At 43.6% G+C, this 12182-nt stretch overlaps 1 protein-coding gene across 4 annotated transcripts in view; it reads left to right on the plus strand.

Moving 5' to 3' along the window:
• The first annotated feature begins 321 nt into the window (after window positions 1-321).
• Window positions 322-12182, plus strand: part of TPD52L1 (TPD52 like 1) — a 215807-nt gene continuing 203946 nt past the window's right edge. For 2 of the 4 annotated variants that reach the window (XM_073627192.1, XM_073627194.1), the window contains exon 1: window positions 322-514. In XM_073627192.1, coding sequence (XP_073483293.1) covers window positions 493-514 — 22 coding nt within the window. In that variant the 5' untranslated portion in view covers window positions 322-492. The remainder of the gene's footprint in view (window positions 515-12182) is intronic. The other 2 variants (XM_073627195.1, XM_073627196.1) reach the window with 1 other exon arrangement.

A 12182-nucleotide genomic window follows, 5' to 3' on the forward strand; every position in this document is an offset into this window, starting at 1 on the left:
GGAAGCTATGGTTAAATGGTTGGTCTCAATTCTCTAATTGCTACTTTGTCAGGACAGTTTTGTCTGCTAAAGGGAGTTGAAAAATAACACGCTTACTGGCCGGATTAACAGGTGAAGATAAATTTTAAAAAGCCTAAAAAAAAACCAAATGCAACCAACACATCTAAGAACTGGCAAGCTGCAATATTACATTTTTGCTTTTGGGTTTGATTTGTTCCCATACTGCATTTAAGATTTTAGTCCAGGATCTCAGAGGTTAATTAAGTGAAAGCATAACAAAGTTGCTTTTCAGGAGGTGTGCGCAGAGATGTGATGTCAAGGGAGAGAGGTGGAGTTGGCAGTCACAGCATGAAGTGGGAGGGAGAGAGCTGTCAGCTCAGTGCTGAGAGTCACAATTCAGTTCTTAGTACTGAAGCATAGTAACAAGTCAGCAGCCGTGGTTTCTATGTGCTCTCCTTCTCACACAACCTGAGACGCACATACAAACCCAACATGGAAAACAAGCGACAGCCAGGTCAGTGAGCTTCTGTTGCTGTGTATGTGTACCACACCTGGCATAATTAATAGGGTTTGTTTGGCATCTGTTTGACAGGTGTGTAAAATCGCTGCCATCCCTGTATCGCTGTGCCATTCCTTGTAATATCATTCTGTCACATTTTTAACATTCTAAATACCTACAAGAAATGATTGCGACAGTAAAACATCCATATTCTGGTTGTAGACGTATAAAGTGAGTTCAATGGCATGGCCGTATTTTGCGTTTATATTATTTAAACCGTAAATTGCAGTTTAAACTGCTGTTACTTACATGTGCCATCTGTTCTAGGTGTTTGTGTATAACATTATCATTTTGTCTGATGCATTATTATAGGAATGCGGGAATGAGGATTTTCTCTGTTGGACCCCCTTAAGATCTTACCTGTCTATCATCTGTCTCGCACCCTCCATGGCTCCATCTTCCATTACATTTACCAGTGAAAGTGTATCACAGGTGGTTTTGATGTATTCTGTACTTGATGCCCCTGTTTTGTGAGTTGTCGTGGTTTTGCGTGGCAAGAGTGCTCAGACCTGTAATTGAAGCAAAAAGGGTTAATCTGAGGTCTCTGTATCATGCCAGTGCAACTGTGAGTGACAGTAGTTTTTATATGCATTAACTCTAGTCTCTGCGTTTGTAGGTCACAGATCTACATAAATATGCTAAATAACATTCTTGCAAACCATAAAGCTAGATTAATAACGTATACAGTAGAGACAAGCACACGATTCTCTCAGTGGGTATTCTGCCTTTTCCAATAGCCTAACATATCATTAAGGTTATTTCTGTATTTATCCTACATACAGTATAGAAGGAGCAAAAATAGAAATCCTGCTCCAAAAATGTCTTCAAATCACTCTCTTCTAACCAATACAAAAAGTCGCCCTTTCAGCTAATCATGCAGAGTTAGAACTCGAGTAGTATATTTTGTCTCCGTATTTTAAACTGTATTGTACAGAGACTTGGCTTGTGGCTGACCCTATGGAAATACTGACTTTAACAAAGTCAGGTTTGCATAGGATTGTAAGGAAGCTGCAGGAGCAGAAGGCACGGTGAGGGTGGCACTGTGTGCTCCGAAACTTTAGCATTACTTGGGTTACTTTGTTACTAGTTGATCAAATGAAAACTATAGTACCTCATTATAAGCTTGGCAGCATCTCTAGTTATATGGATTCTGCCTAACTAGGGCAAGGCTAGACAAAGAAAAATACCTTGCAGATAACTGCTTCAAAAAAGATCTTACATCAGTTTAAAATGAACACAAAATAAAAACGTCTAATAGCTTACAACACTAAGTCTAAGGTGACCAGATTTTTAAAATGAAATCCAGGGACACACTAGCCACACCCACTTTTATTAGGGTTGAGGCAGGGGTGGAGCTAATCATAATATGCCAAATAGTAAGTGTGGCCCAATTGGTAGGAGTGGCATAAAGAGTTATGGTTACATAAAACCTGAGCCTACTTAGCTCTGGGTCAAGAGTGTGTGACGCTCAGAGTGTAGGGGTCAGGAGTGTGTAACACACAATGTGTAGGGGTCAGGAGTGTGTAACACATAGAACATATTAGTCAGGAGTGTGTAAAGCACAGAGCGTAGGGGTCAAGAGTGTGTAACACACAGAGTGTAGGGGTCAGGAGTGTGTAACACACAGTGTGTAGGGGTCAGGAGTGTGTAACACATAGAACATATTAGTCAGGAGTGTGTAAAGCACAGAGCGTAGGGGTCAAGAGTGTGTAACACACAGAGCGTAGGGGTCAGGAGTGTGTATCACACAGAGCGTAGGGGTCAGGAGTGTGTAACGCACAGAGCGTAGGGGTCAGGAGTGTGTAACGCACAGAGCGTAGGGGTCAGGAGTGTGTAACGCACAGAGCGTAGGGGTCAGGAGTGTGTAACGCACAGAGCGTAGGGGTCAGGAGTGTGTAACGCACAGAGCGTAGGGGTCAGGAGTGTGTAACGCACAGTGCGTAGGGGTCAGGAGTGTGTAACGCACAGTGCGTAGGGGTCAGGAGTGTGTAACGCACAGTGCGTAGGGGTCAGGAGTGTGTAACGCACAGTGCGTAGGGGTCAGGAGTGCGTAACACACAGAGTGCAGGTTTCAAAAGTAAGAAAAGTGTTCCTCTTAGGCAAAAATTCTCCCCTGTTCTCAATACTATCCACCCCCCATGACAAAAAAAATCCCCAGCACAAATCCCTCCCTCCCTCCCTGAATTATACTCACTGGATTTTGGCATTATTCTGCATCTGCTGGTGAGTCCTGACGCCGTAACCACCCACATTCTTTTTTTTTTTCCTCCCTGTGTCACTTATGCTGCAGTTATTTGGGAACATGGGTAATTATGGCAATACCTGAGCAAGAGACGTGCAATCGTGACAATGTGCAGGCATATGGGGGAGATTGGGGTTAGTGGTGACGCACTGTGGCCTCCTGCGGGCTCACTATGGACTGGTCAGGTATGAGGTCAAGGTTTGATACAGGGTTCAGTAATAAGTAATGCAGACTGTCAACTGCAGTGGTTAGTAGTAAAGCAGAGGGCAGTATTAAGTAATACACAGTTCAGAGGTCAATATTATGTAATGCAGAGAGCAGAGGTCAATAGAAATTAAAGGGGATGTAAAGGATCAAGGTTTGGTAAAAAATCTTCTGTACGCAGCAGCACCCTCAGCCCCCCCCCCCCCCAAAAAAAACCTTACCTGAGCCCCATCTCGATCCAGAGATGTGCACGAGAACCTCGTCCAGTGAGCCAATGAAGAGAGAGTGGGGCCAGGGCCGAGCCGCAATCCATGTGTGAATAGACACATGGAGCAGCGACTTGGGAGCAAGCCTGCTTGCTCTGGGGGCACTGGCAGGAGGGAGGCAGGAGGGATGGGCCTGGAGTGCCGACGGGGACCTGAGAAGAAGAGAATTAGGGCTGCTCTGTGCAAAACCACTGCACAGAGCAGGTAAGTATAACATGTTTGTTATTTAAAAAATATAAAAGCCGAATCTTTAATGTCACTTTAATGCACATTTCAGGGGTCAGTAGTAAAAAATGCAGAGAGCAGTTCTAAGTAAGGCAGAGATCAGTAGTATGCAATGCAGAGGTAATTAGTAAGGCAGAGGGCAGAGGTCGGTAGTAAATAAGGCAGATGTCAGTAGTATGAAATGCAGAGGGCAGAGATCACTAGCCTGCATATTGTCACAGACCGTGTCTGGACGCAGCTCTCTTGACCATCCTACTTCCCCTTGCTCAGGGTTCACTGGCTCTCAGTCGCACACAACCCCTGGTTTCAGCTCTCTGTCTGTCCTGTACCCCTTCTCCCCTTGTCCTGACACTGCTTACTTACTGGCACACAGACAAGCATGGCAGCAAGCCTTATTGAACGCCTCACCTCCTGGTCACCTTGTCTTTACTAGCCAGGAGGCAGGGAGACTGTGCCTAAGGGCCAATTGCAAGTGGGCGCTGACATCTTGAAGGCGGGGAGTTAATGCATGCTCCATTCCCCCCTTCATGCAGTAAATGTATACAGAGTAGGTTTCCAGGAAGCTTAGTCTGCAGCGCTCTTGGGCCAGGGATGCCATGATTAAAACGAGGATGCCATATTTAAAACAGGCTCAGGGACACATTTTAACGAGAGAAAGAAGTATTTGACCCCTTCGCAAAACATGACTTAGTACTTGGTGGCAAAACCCTTGTTGGCAATCACAGAGGTCAGATGTTTCTTGTAGTTGGCCACCAGGTTTGCACCAATATCAGGAGGGATTTTGTCCCACTCCTCTTTGCAGATCCTCTCCAAGTTATTAAAGTTTGGAGGCTGATGTTTGGTAACTCGAACCTTCAGCTCCCTCATATTTTTTTATGGGATTAAGGTCTGGAGACTGGTTAGGCCACTCCAGGACCTTAATGTGCTTCTTCTTGAGCCACACCTTTGTTGCTTTGGCTGTGTGTTTTGGGTCATTGTCATGCTGGAATACCCATCCATGACCTATTTTCAATGCCCTGGCTGAGGGAAGCAGGATTTCACCCAAGATTTGATGGTACATGGCCCTGTCCATAGTCCCTTTGATGCAGTGAAGTTGTCCTGTCCCCTTAGTAGAAAAACACCCCCAAAGCATCATGTTTCCACCTCTGTGTTTGACTGTGGGGATGATGTTCTTGGGGTCATAGGTAGCATTCCTCCTCCTACAAACACGGCGAGTTGAGTTAATGCCAAAGAGCTCGATTTTGGTCTCATCTGACCACAACACTTTCACCCAGTTCTCCTGTGAATCATTCAGATGTCCATTAGCAAATGTCAAACGGGGTTTGTACATGTGCTTTCTTGAGCAGGGGGAACTTGCGGGTGCTGCAGGATTTCAGTCCTTCATGGCGTAGTGTGGTACCAATTGTTTTCTTGGGGACTATGGTCCCAGCTGCCTTGAGATCATTGACAAGATTCTCCCGTGTAGTTCTGGGCTGATTCCTCACCGTTCTAATGATCATTGAAACTCGACAAGGTGAGATCTTGCATGGAGCGCCAGACTGACAATTATTTTGTGTTACTTCTATTTGTGAATAATAGCACCAATTGTTGACTTTTGTCACCCTTTCACCAAGCTGCTTGATGATGGTCTTGTAGCCCATTCCAGCCTTGTATAGGTCTACAATCTTGCCCCTGACATCCTTGGACAGCTCTTTGGTCTTGACCATAGTGGAGAGATTGGAATCTGATTGCTTCTGTGGACAGGTGTCTTTTATACAGGTAACAAGCTGAGATTAGGAGCATTCCCTTTAAGGGAGTGCTCCTAATCTCAGCTTGTTACCTGTATAGAAGACACCTGGGAGCCATCTTCCCTATCAGTCTTCCTGATTGATAGGGGATCTAATACTTATTTCACTCATTAAAATGCAAATCAATTTATAACTTTTTTAAATGAGTTTTTCTGGATATTTTTATTGTTATTCTGTTTTTCACTGTTAAAAAATAAACGTACCATTAAAATTATAGACTAATCATTTCTTTGTCAATGGGCAAACATACAAAATCAGCAGGGGATGAAATACGTTTTCCCCCCCACTGTATAACTCCTCTTCAGCTGTGGGAATAAATATGTCAAATTTCTAATGGCTACTCTTTCTGTCCATGAAGTGAGAATAGTTCAGATAGATTCTGTGAACACCTCTGGATTTCTTATATTTGTTGACTTTTTTGCTCAGTCCCCCAGATGGAAAAACAGCAGATCTTCAGCTTGACGGTTGTAGTTTTCTTTGATTTTCCTATAGCATTAACAATGTTTTGTGGATTTAGTAGCTATTTTAGTTCAAACAGCACTTGTTGTTTCAAGTAGAATATTTTCCATCAGGTGCATCTAAAAGAGCACAGTAGGTGTTTAGAGAGGCTAAATGCCTGGTTAAATACTTGTAAAACCTAAAGCCAGAACTTCCATTAAGATCTGTATTTTTCACTTCCAGGTGGGAACTCAAGGGTGCTTACAAGGCTTCATAAAAGCTCCCTATTCTTTGTAAACCATACTGTATCTAAATTAGGCTGAGAACCCATCAGCTTGTGAAAAGAGAGGCTGACACCCCCAGGTGGGGGGTGGGTGGTGTTTTTTTGCGGAAACTGACAGTGACTACAGGGCGGCCAAGATGCAAGTTATGGAGTCTTAAATGAGCCTTATATCCCCAACCATTGTGTGTGAGTACCCCTGTGTGCCGATTATGGTGGTGGTCATTGAACACGGAGCCTAGCTTCATTTTGGTTTGATGTTCAGGTGGAAGTTTGAGCTGCAGCTGAGAGACTATGCATTTGATCTTAAAGGTATACTCCATCTTTTACAAAATGATAATAGTATTAAAAATTAAAACAAATTAACTGCAAAAAAAATGTGTATTTATTCATTTTTTGCATTTAAGCCTGGAAAGCATTGCAATTGTGATCTTGTAGATTAAAGCCTAGCGCACATTGTTTTTTTTGCTCAACCCAGCAGGCTGAATGCAAAATACTGAGGAGCTTGAGAGGAGCCGCTGTACTAACTATACAATGTTAGTACAGCGATCTCCCCGATTAGCTATTGGCGGACCTCCCCTGCCAGAACACCCCGGTCAGTGCTCTCGGCCACTGGCTGAGAGCGCTGATTGGATGTTGATCAGCAGACCTTTTTGGTCATGTCCCATCGACAGAGGCCATACCTTCAGCCACCTTCTGTCGGGCCGACTGCCATACACAGGGCCGAATATTTGTACCGAGCTTAAGTCATTAGTTATGGGGCTGAAGGAAGCATCAATGGGACTATAAGGCATTAAGATCACTGCAGCTGTGCTCCATTTTGATGATTAGTCCCTCTGCTGAAGTGGCAGATGGGAATTGTAGTCTCTCCATTCATAGATTTCTGTGAGTGGATAATGTGTATGTGCCCACAGAGCCACGCAAAGCTGCACCAAATTAAAAAAAAATATATAACAGGATCCTGTTGGGAGAAGAATCACAGAATTCAGTAAGGGGTAGGGGGCAGTTTGGGGGTGAGGGGCTATGGACTGGGATCATTTTACACCATAAATATGGGTGTAACATGAAACATGGTCATAAAGATGGGCTTAGACTGGAGGTGTGCAGAGCTTCTGTTAAAACTATACTTTGTAAATGCTTGTTGGAGCATTCTAAATGCCCACTACTACTGATCTCTGAATGTGATACTGTTAATATTAACGCGTTTACAGGGTACTGTCAGGATTTACTAAATCTTTGGATCTAAAAAATTATTTCAGTTTGTATTGAGGGTATTTAGGACTAAAATGAAGATGCTCCACTGCGATGCAAAAGTGTGCATCTCTAATGCCCCGTACACACGGTCGGATTTTCCGATGGAAAATGTGTGATAGGACCTTGTCGGAAATTCTGACCGTGTGTGGGCTCCATCACACATTTTCCATCGGATTTTCCGACACACAAAGTTTGAGAGCAGGATATAAAATTTTCCGACAACAAAATCCGTTGTTGGAAATTCCGATCGTGTGTACACAAATCCGACGGACAAAGTGCCACGCATGCTCAGAATAAATAAAGAGATGAAAGCTATTGGCTACTGCCCCGTTTACAGTCCCGACGTACGTGTTTTACGTCACCGCGTTTAGAACGATCGGATTTTCCAACAACTTTGTGTGACCGTGTGTATGCAAGACAAGTTTGAGCCAACATCCGTCGGAAAAAGTCCTAGGATTTCGTTGTCGGAATATCCGAACAAAGTCCGACCGTGTGTACGGGGCATTAGGCAAAAAGATTTACTGTTGCAAAAGTCACTTTTGGAGTGCCATGCCTTGCCTTCAACTTTTATGGATTTTATGGTGGAAAAGCTTTTATCTAGTAATTTAAGGATCTCTATAGTTTTTGAAAATATATAGAATTTTGAAAATCAGCTAGAATATATGTCCTTTGAAGTCTCATACAGTTTTACATATACTTACATATAGTTTGTCTTCTTGGTTAGCTGTTTTTTTTTCACAATCTTTACAAATCTCCACTGTTTGACAAATGTTTCAATATATACTGTACTAAGCCAACACCTTTTCAGTGCATCTGGAAAGTATTCACAGAGCTTCACTTTTTCCACATTTTGTTATGTTACAGCGATATTCCAAAATGGATTACATTTATTTTTTTTCTCAAAATTCTACAAACAATACCCCATAATGACAATGTGAAAGACGTTTGTTTGAAATCTTTCCAAATGTATTAAAAATAAAAAATGAAAAAATCTGATCTGTATATGTATTGACAGCCTTTGCCATGACACTCAAAATTGAGGTCAGGTGCATCCTGTTTCCACTGATCAAAATCTTCTGGTTTGATGAAACAAAGATTGAACTCTTTGGCCTGAATTGCAAGCTTCATGTCTGGAGGAAACCAGGCACCGTTCATCACCTAGCCAATACCATCCCTACAGTGAAGCATGGTGGTGGCAGTGTCATGCTGTGGGGATATTTTTTAGCGGCAGGAACTGGGAGACTAGTCAGGATCGAGGGAAAGATTAATACGGCAACCTGCTCCAGAGCGCTCTGGACCTTAGACTGGGGTGAACGTTCATCTTCTAACAGGACAATGACCCTAAGCACACAGCCAAGATAACAAAGGAGTGGCTATGGGACAACTCTGTGAATGTCCTTGAGTGGCCCAGCCAGAGCCCAGACTCGAATCTGATTGAACATCTCTGGAGAGATCTGAAAATGGTTGTGCACCGACGCTCCCCATCCAACCTGATGGAGCTTGAGAGGTCCTGCAAAGAAGAATGGGAGAAACTGGCCAAAAATAGGTGTGCCAAGCTCGTAGCATCATACTCAAAAAGACTTGAGGCTGTAATTGGTGCCAAAGTTGCTTAAGCAAAGTATTGAGCTAGAGCTGTGAATACTTATGTACATGTGTTTTTTTTTTTGTTTTTGATTTTTTTTTTTATAAATTTGCAAAGATTTTAAACAAACTTCTTTCACTTTGTCATTATGGGGTATTGTTTGTAGAATTTTGAGGAAAATAATGAACTTAATCAATTTTGGAATAAGGCTGTAACATAACAAAATGCAGCTGCACTGTACTTTGGAGATGCTAAGGTGCTTGCTTTATGTGGCAATTTTTGCTTTTAAAGTGATTGTAAAGTCTCATTTCTTTTCCTAAAAAATTAACAAACATGTTATACTTACCTGCTCTTTGCAGTGGATTTGCACAGAGCAGCCTGGATCCTCCTCTTCTCGGGTCCGTCTTCGACTCTCCTGGCCCCTCCCTCCTGTTGAGTGCCCCCACAGCAAGCAGCTTACTACGGGGGCACCTGAGCCGAGTCACAGGTCCCTGTGTCCATTCAGACAAGGAGCCCTGCCCCCTCTCCCTCTCTCCCCTGACTGGCTGGCTGACTTTGATTGGCAGGAGCCAAAGGCCCAAGAGGGACCTCAGGTAAGTGTTAGGGGGGCTGGGGGGCTGCTGCACACAGAGGGCTTTTTATCTTAATGTACAGAATGCATTAAGATAAAAAACCTTCTGACTTTACAATCCCTTTAGGCCCCTTTCACGCAGGGCAGATGCACTGGAGGGACTCCTCTAGCTCAGCAGGGGGATTGCTCTATTGATCCCCGCTGAGCAGGCGGATGACAGGTCCATCTCTGCTCACTGTGCAGGGACAGACCTGTCAGAGTCCTGCTCTCCTCTATGGGGAGATCAGATGAAAACGGACAGCCTCTCTGTTTTCATCCGGTCCGATTTGCTGGACGAATGGCGAACGCATCGCCATCTGTCTGTTTTGAGTGGATCTTGTCGGATTTGGTGTCAGTCAGCGGACACATCTCTGCTGACATTCACCTGCCCATCGAACTCAATGGGTGGCCCTCTCGGATCCACCTGAAAAATGGACAGGTGGATCCGAGTGGGCTGATCGTGTGAAAGTCTCTAGTATCTAGTATAAACTAGGTACATTCAGCCTGCCCACACTGTTTGAATCTCAGCTGGTTTCAGCGGAACAGGTCGAGATTAGAACCGTCTATGGCCGGACTTAATGAAACCGTCTCTATATTTTCATGAATTAGGCACAGGACAAGAGGCTATACTTCCAGAAAAGTATTGAAAATGCTTTATGGAGTCACCCCCAGCAAAATAATACTATTTTACCATGGTAATTACATAATGTTTTGGAAAAGTGTTAGAATTGACAAACCAAGATAATTCCTTCATGTGGGAATTATCCTGGTTTGTCAGCTCTAACACATTATGAAATTACCATGCATGACATCAATAGATGGACACATTTCTAGTTCACTCATGCTGTATTCACCTTCCATTTGCTCCCCCTTGGGGTCTTCTCTGGTCCCGCTCCTACAGCTCCCAGGCCAGATGGGCCTAACCGTCACCAACTGGGAATGATGCCATAGCATTCAGTGAAACCAATTTACATGTTTTATGTGCATCAACTCCTGAGGAAGTGAGAGCCCCTTTTGCAATCATGTATTGACATCTGAAACTTTCTTAATCGGCTCTGTATTATTGTATATGCATTTGATGTAATATGACAATTGTATTTACTCTTTAATAAATATATTAATTATGTTTACTTTGTATTCAGTGGCCATGTGTGTTACACCTCACTCAAAGTCCCAGGGCAAATTTTTTTTTTTTATATTTATTACCCCCACAGGAGCCTCTGGTGATGATGGGTTCTCTGTTCTGCTACGCCTTAGCAGACCGATTGATCTCCACTGACTCACCTGGCTGTGGCTTGAAACTCACTCACACTTGTGCAACTTAAAGCATTTGTTACCCCAACACTTTATATTCCTGATATGTGTCTGCTGTACATGTACTTGTATGAGAAAGTATCCTATTCTCTTTGTATTGCTTCCTTTGTGTGAAATCCCTGGTGTTTTCTGCCCTTTAATGGATGAATTTACATTTACCTAACAAAGGGGCACCCTATATTTGACTACAAGTACAAGGCGTCTGTTGTGTCAATAGTACCTGGCTTTTGGTGGGGCCCTTCTGTGGGTGTGGCATTGTCCCGTTAATAGTCTTGGTGATGAATGAAGAGGAGCTACTAGGTAGGAGCAGTCTCTAATGCATTAACTGTGTGTGGCAAAAGTTTAAGATGTGTAGTTGAGCTCACAATCCTGGCAGGCAGCAGGTCTAGTCCAAGGCCCTTAGCGGTTAGCTGTCTCAGGATTCTCAGTGCTCACTATCTGTTCCCCACTGGCTCACCTAGGCTATAGGCATGGATGGCAACAGGTTCCTCCAGATTGGGATTTCAGTGTGGCCGAATAGCTTTCAGTGACTCAGTTCTTTGGCCTCTGGTGTGCATGCAGACACCCTAGCGATGGGTTCGCTCTGCTCCAGGTCTCCGCACACAGGAGGCTTGCAATCGCTCAGTCCCTTGGCCTTTGGTCTCTCAGACCCGGACAGTCTCAGAAGAAGTTCCACCTACACAACACAGCTCTGCACACATGGCAGGAGCAAGGCAGGAAATTACACACAGCCTGCAGCAGAACCCAGCTACAGGAACATTTTGTATGCCCCAGTCCTGATGAAGCAGCAAATCCATGAAACTTGCTGATGCAGCAATGGGCACTATATCTATATAAGTTGTAACTGTGTACTGTAACATTTAGTTTACAAAGTGCTACCAATAAAATATGATAATTTTTATTGTACAAATGTGATGTCATAAAAATCTCCTAACAGAGTTTAGACATACATAAAATGTATGGGGGGAAGTGTTGGGTGTGTATTTGTTGATAATATCCCAATGCTGCACCTAAAATTGGTAGAATCTAAAAACAATGCAAATATATATATATGTGTATATGGGCGCAAAGGAATCAGTACAAAAATCAAATGTCAAATTATTAATATACACTGTGTATCTGATTAATAAAGTGCACAATAAAATAAACCATCAGAAATTTCCATAATAATCATATGTGAACAAATCTTCTTGTGTATGCTCCAACACTGTGAAAAATAAAGTGCTTCAATAAACTTGCTTAACCACATGCCGACCAGCGCACGACGATATATGTTGGCACAATGGCATGGCTGGGCAAATGGGCGTACAGGTACGTCCCCTTTAAGACACGGCATTGTGGGTGCGCGCGGCCCGCCGTGTGCTCCGTGACAGTGCCCACGGGTCCCACGGACTCTATGTTCACCGGATGCCCACGATTGT

The sequence above is a fragment of the Aquarana catesbeiana genome, linkage group LG04 (assembly GCF_042186555.1).
Source record: "Aquarana catesbeiana isolate 2022-GZ linkage group LG04, ASM4218655v1, whole genome shotgun sequence".
Taxonomy (NCBI): domain Eukaryota; kingdom Metazoa; phylum Chordata; class Amphibia; order Anura; family Ranidae; genus Aquarana; species Aquarana catesbeiana.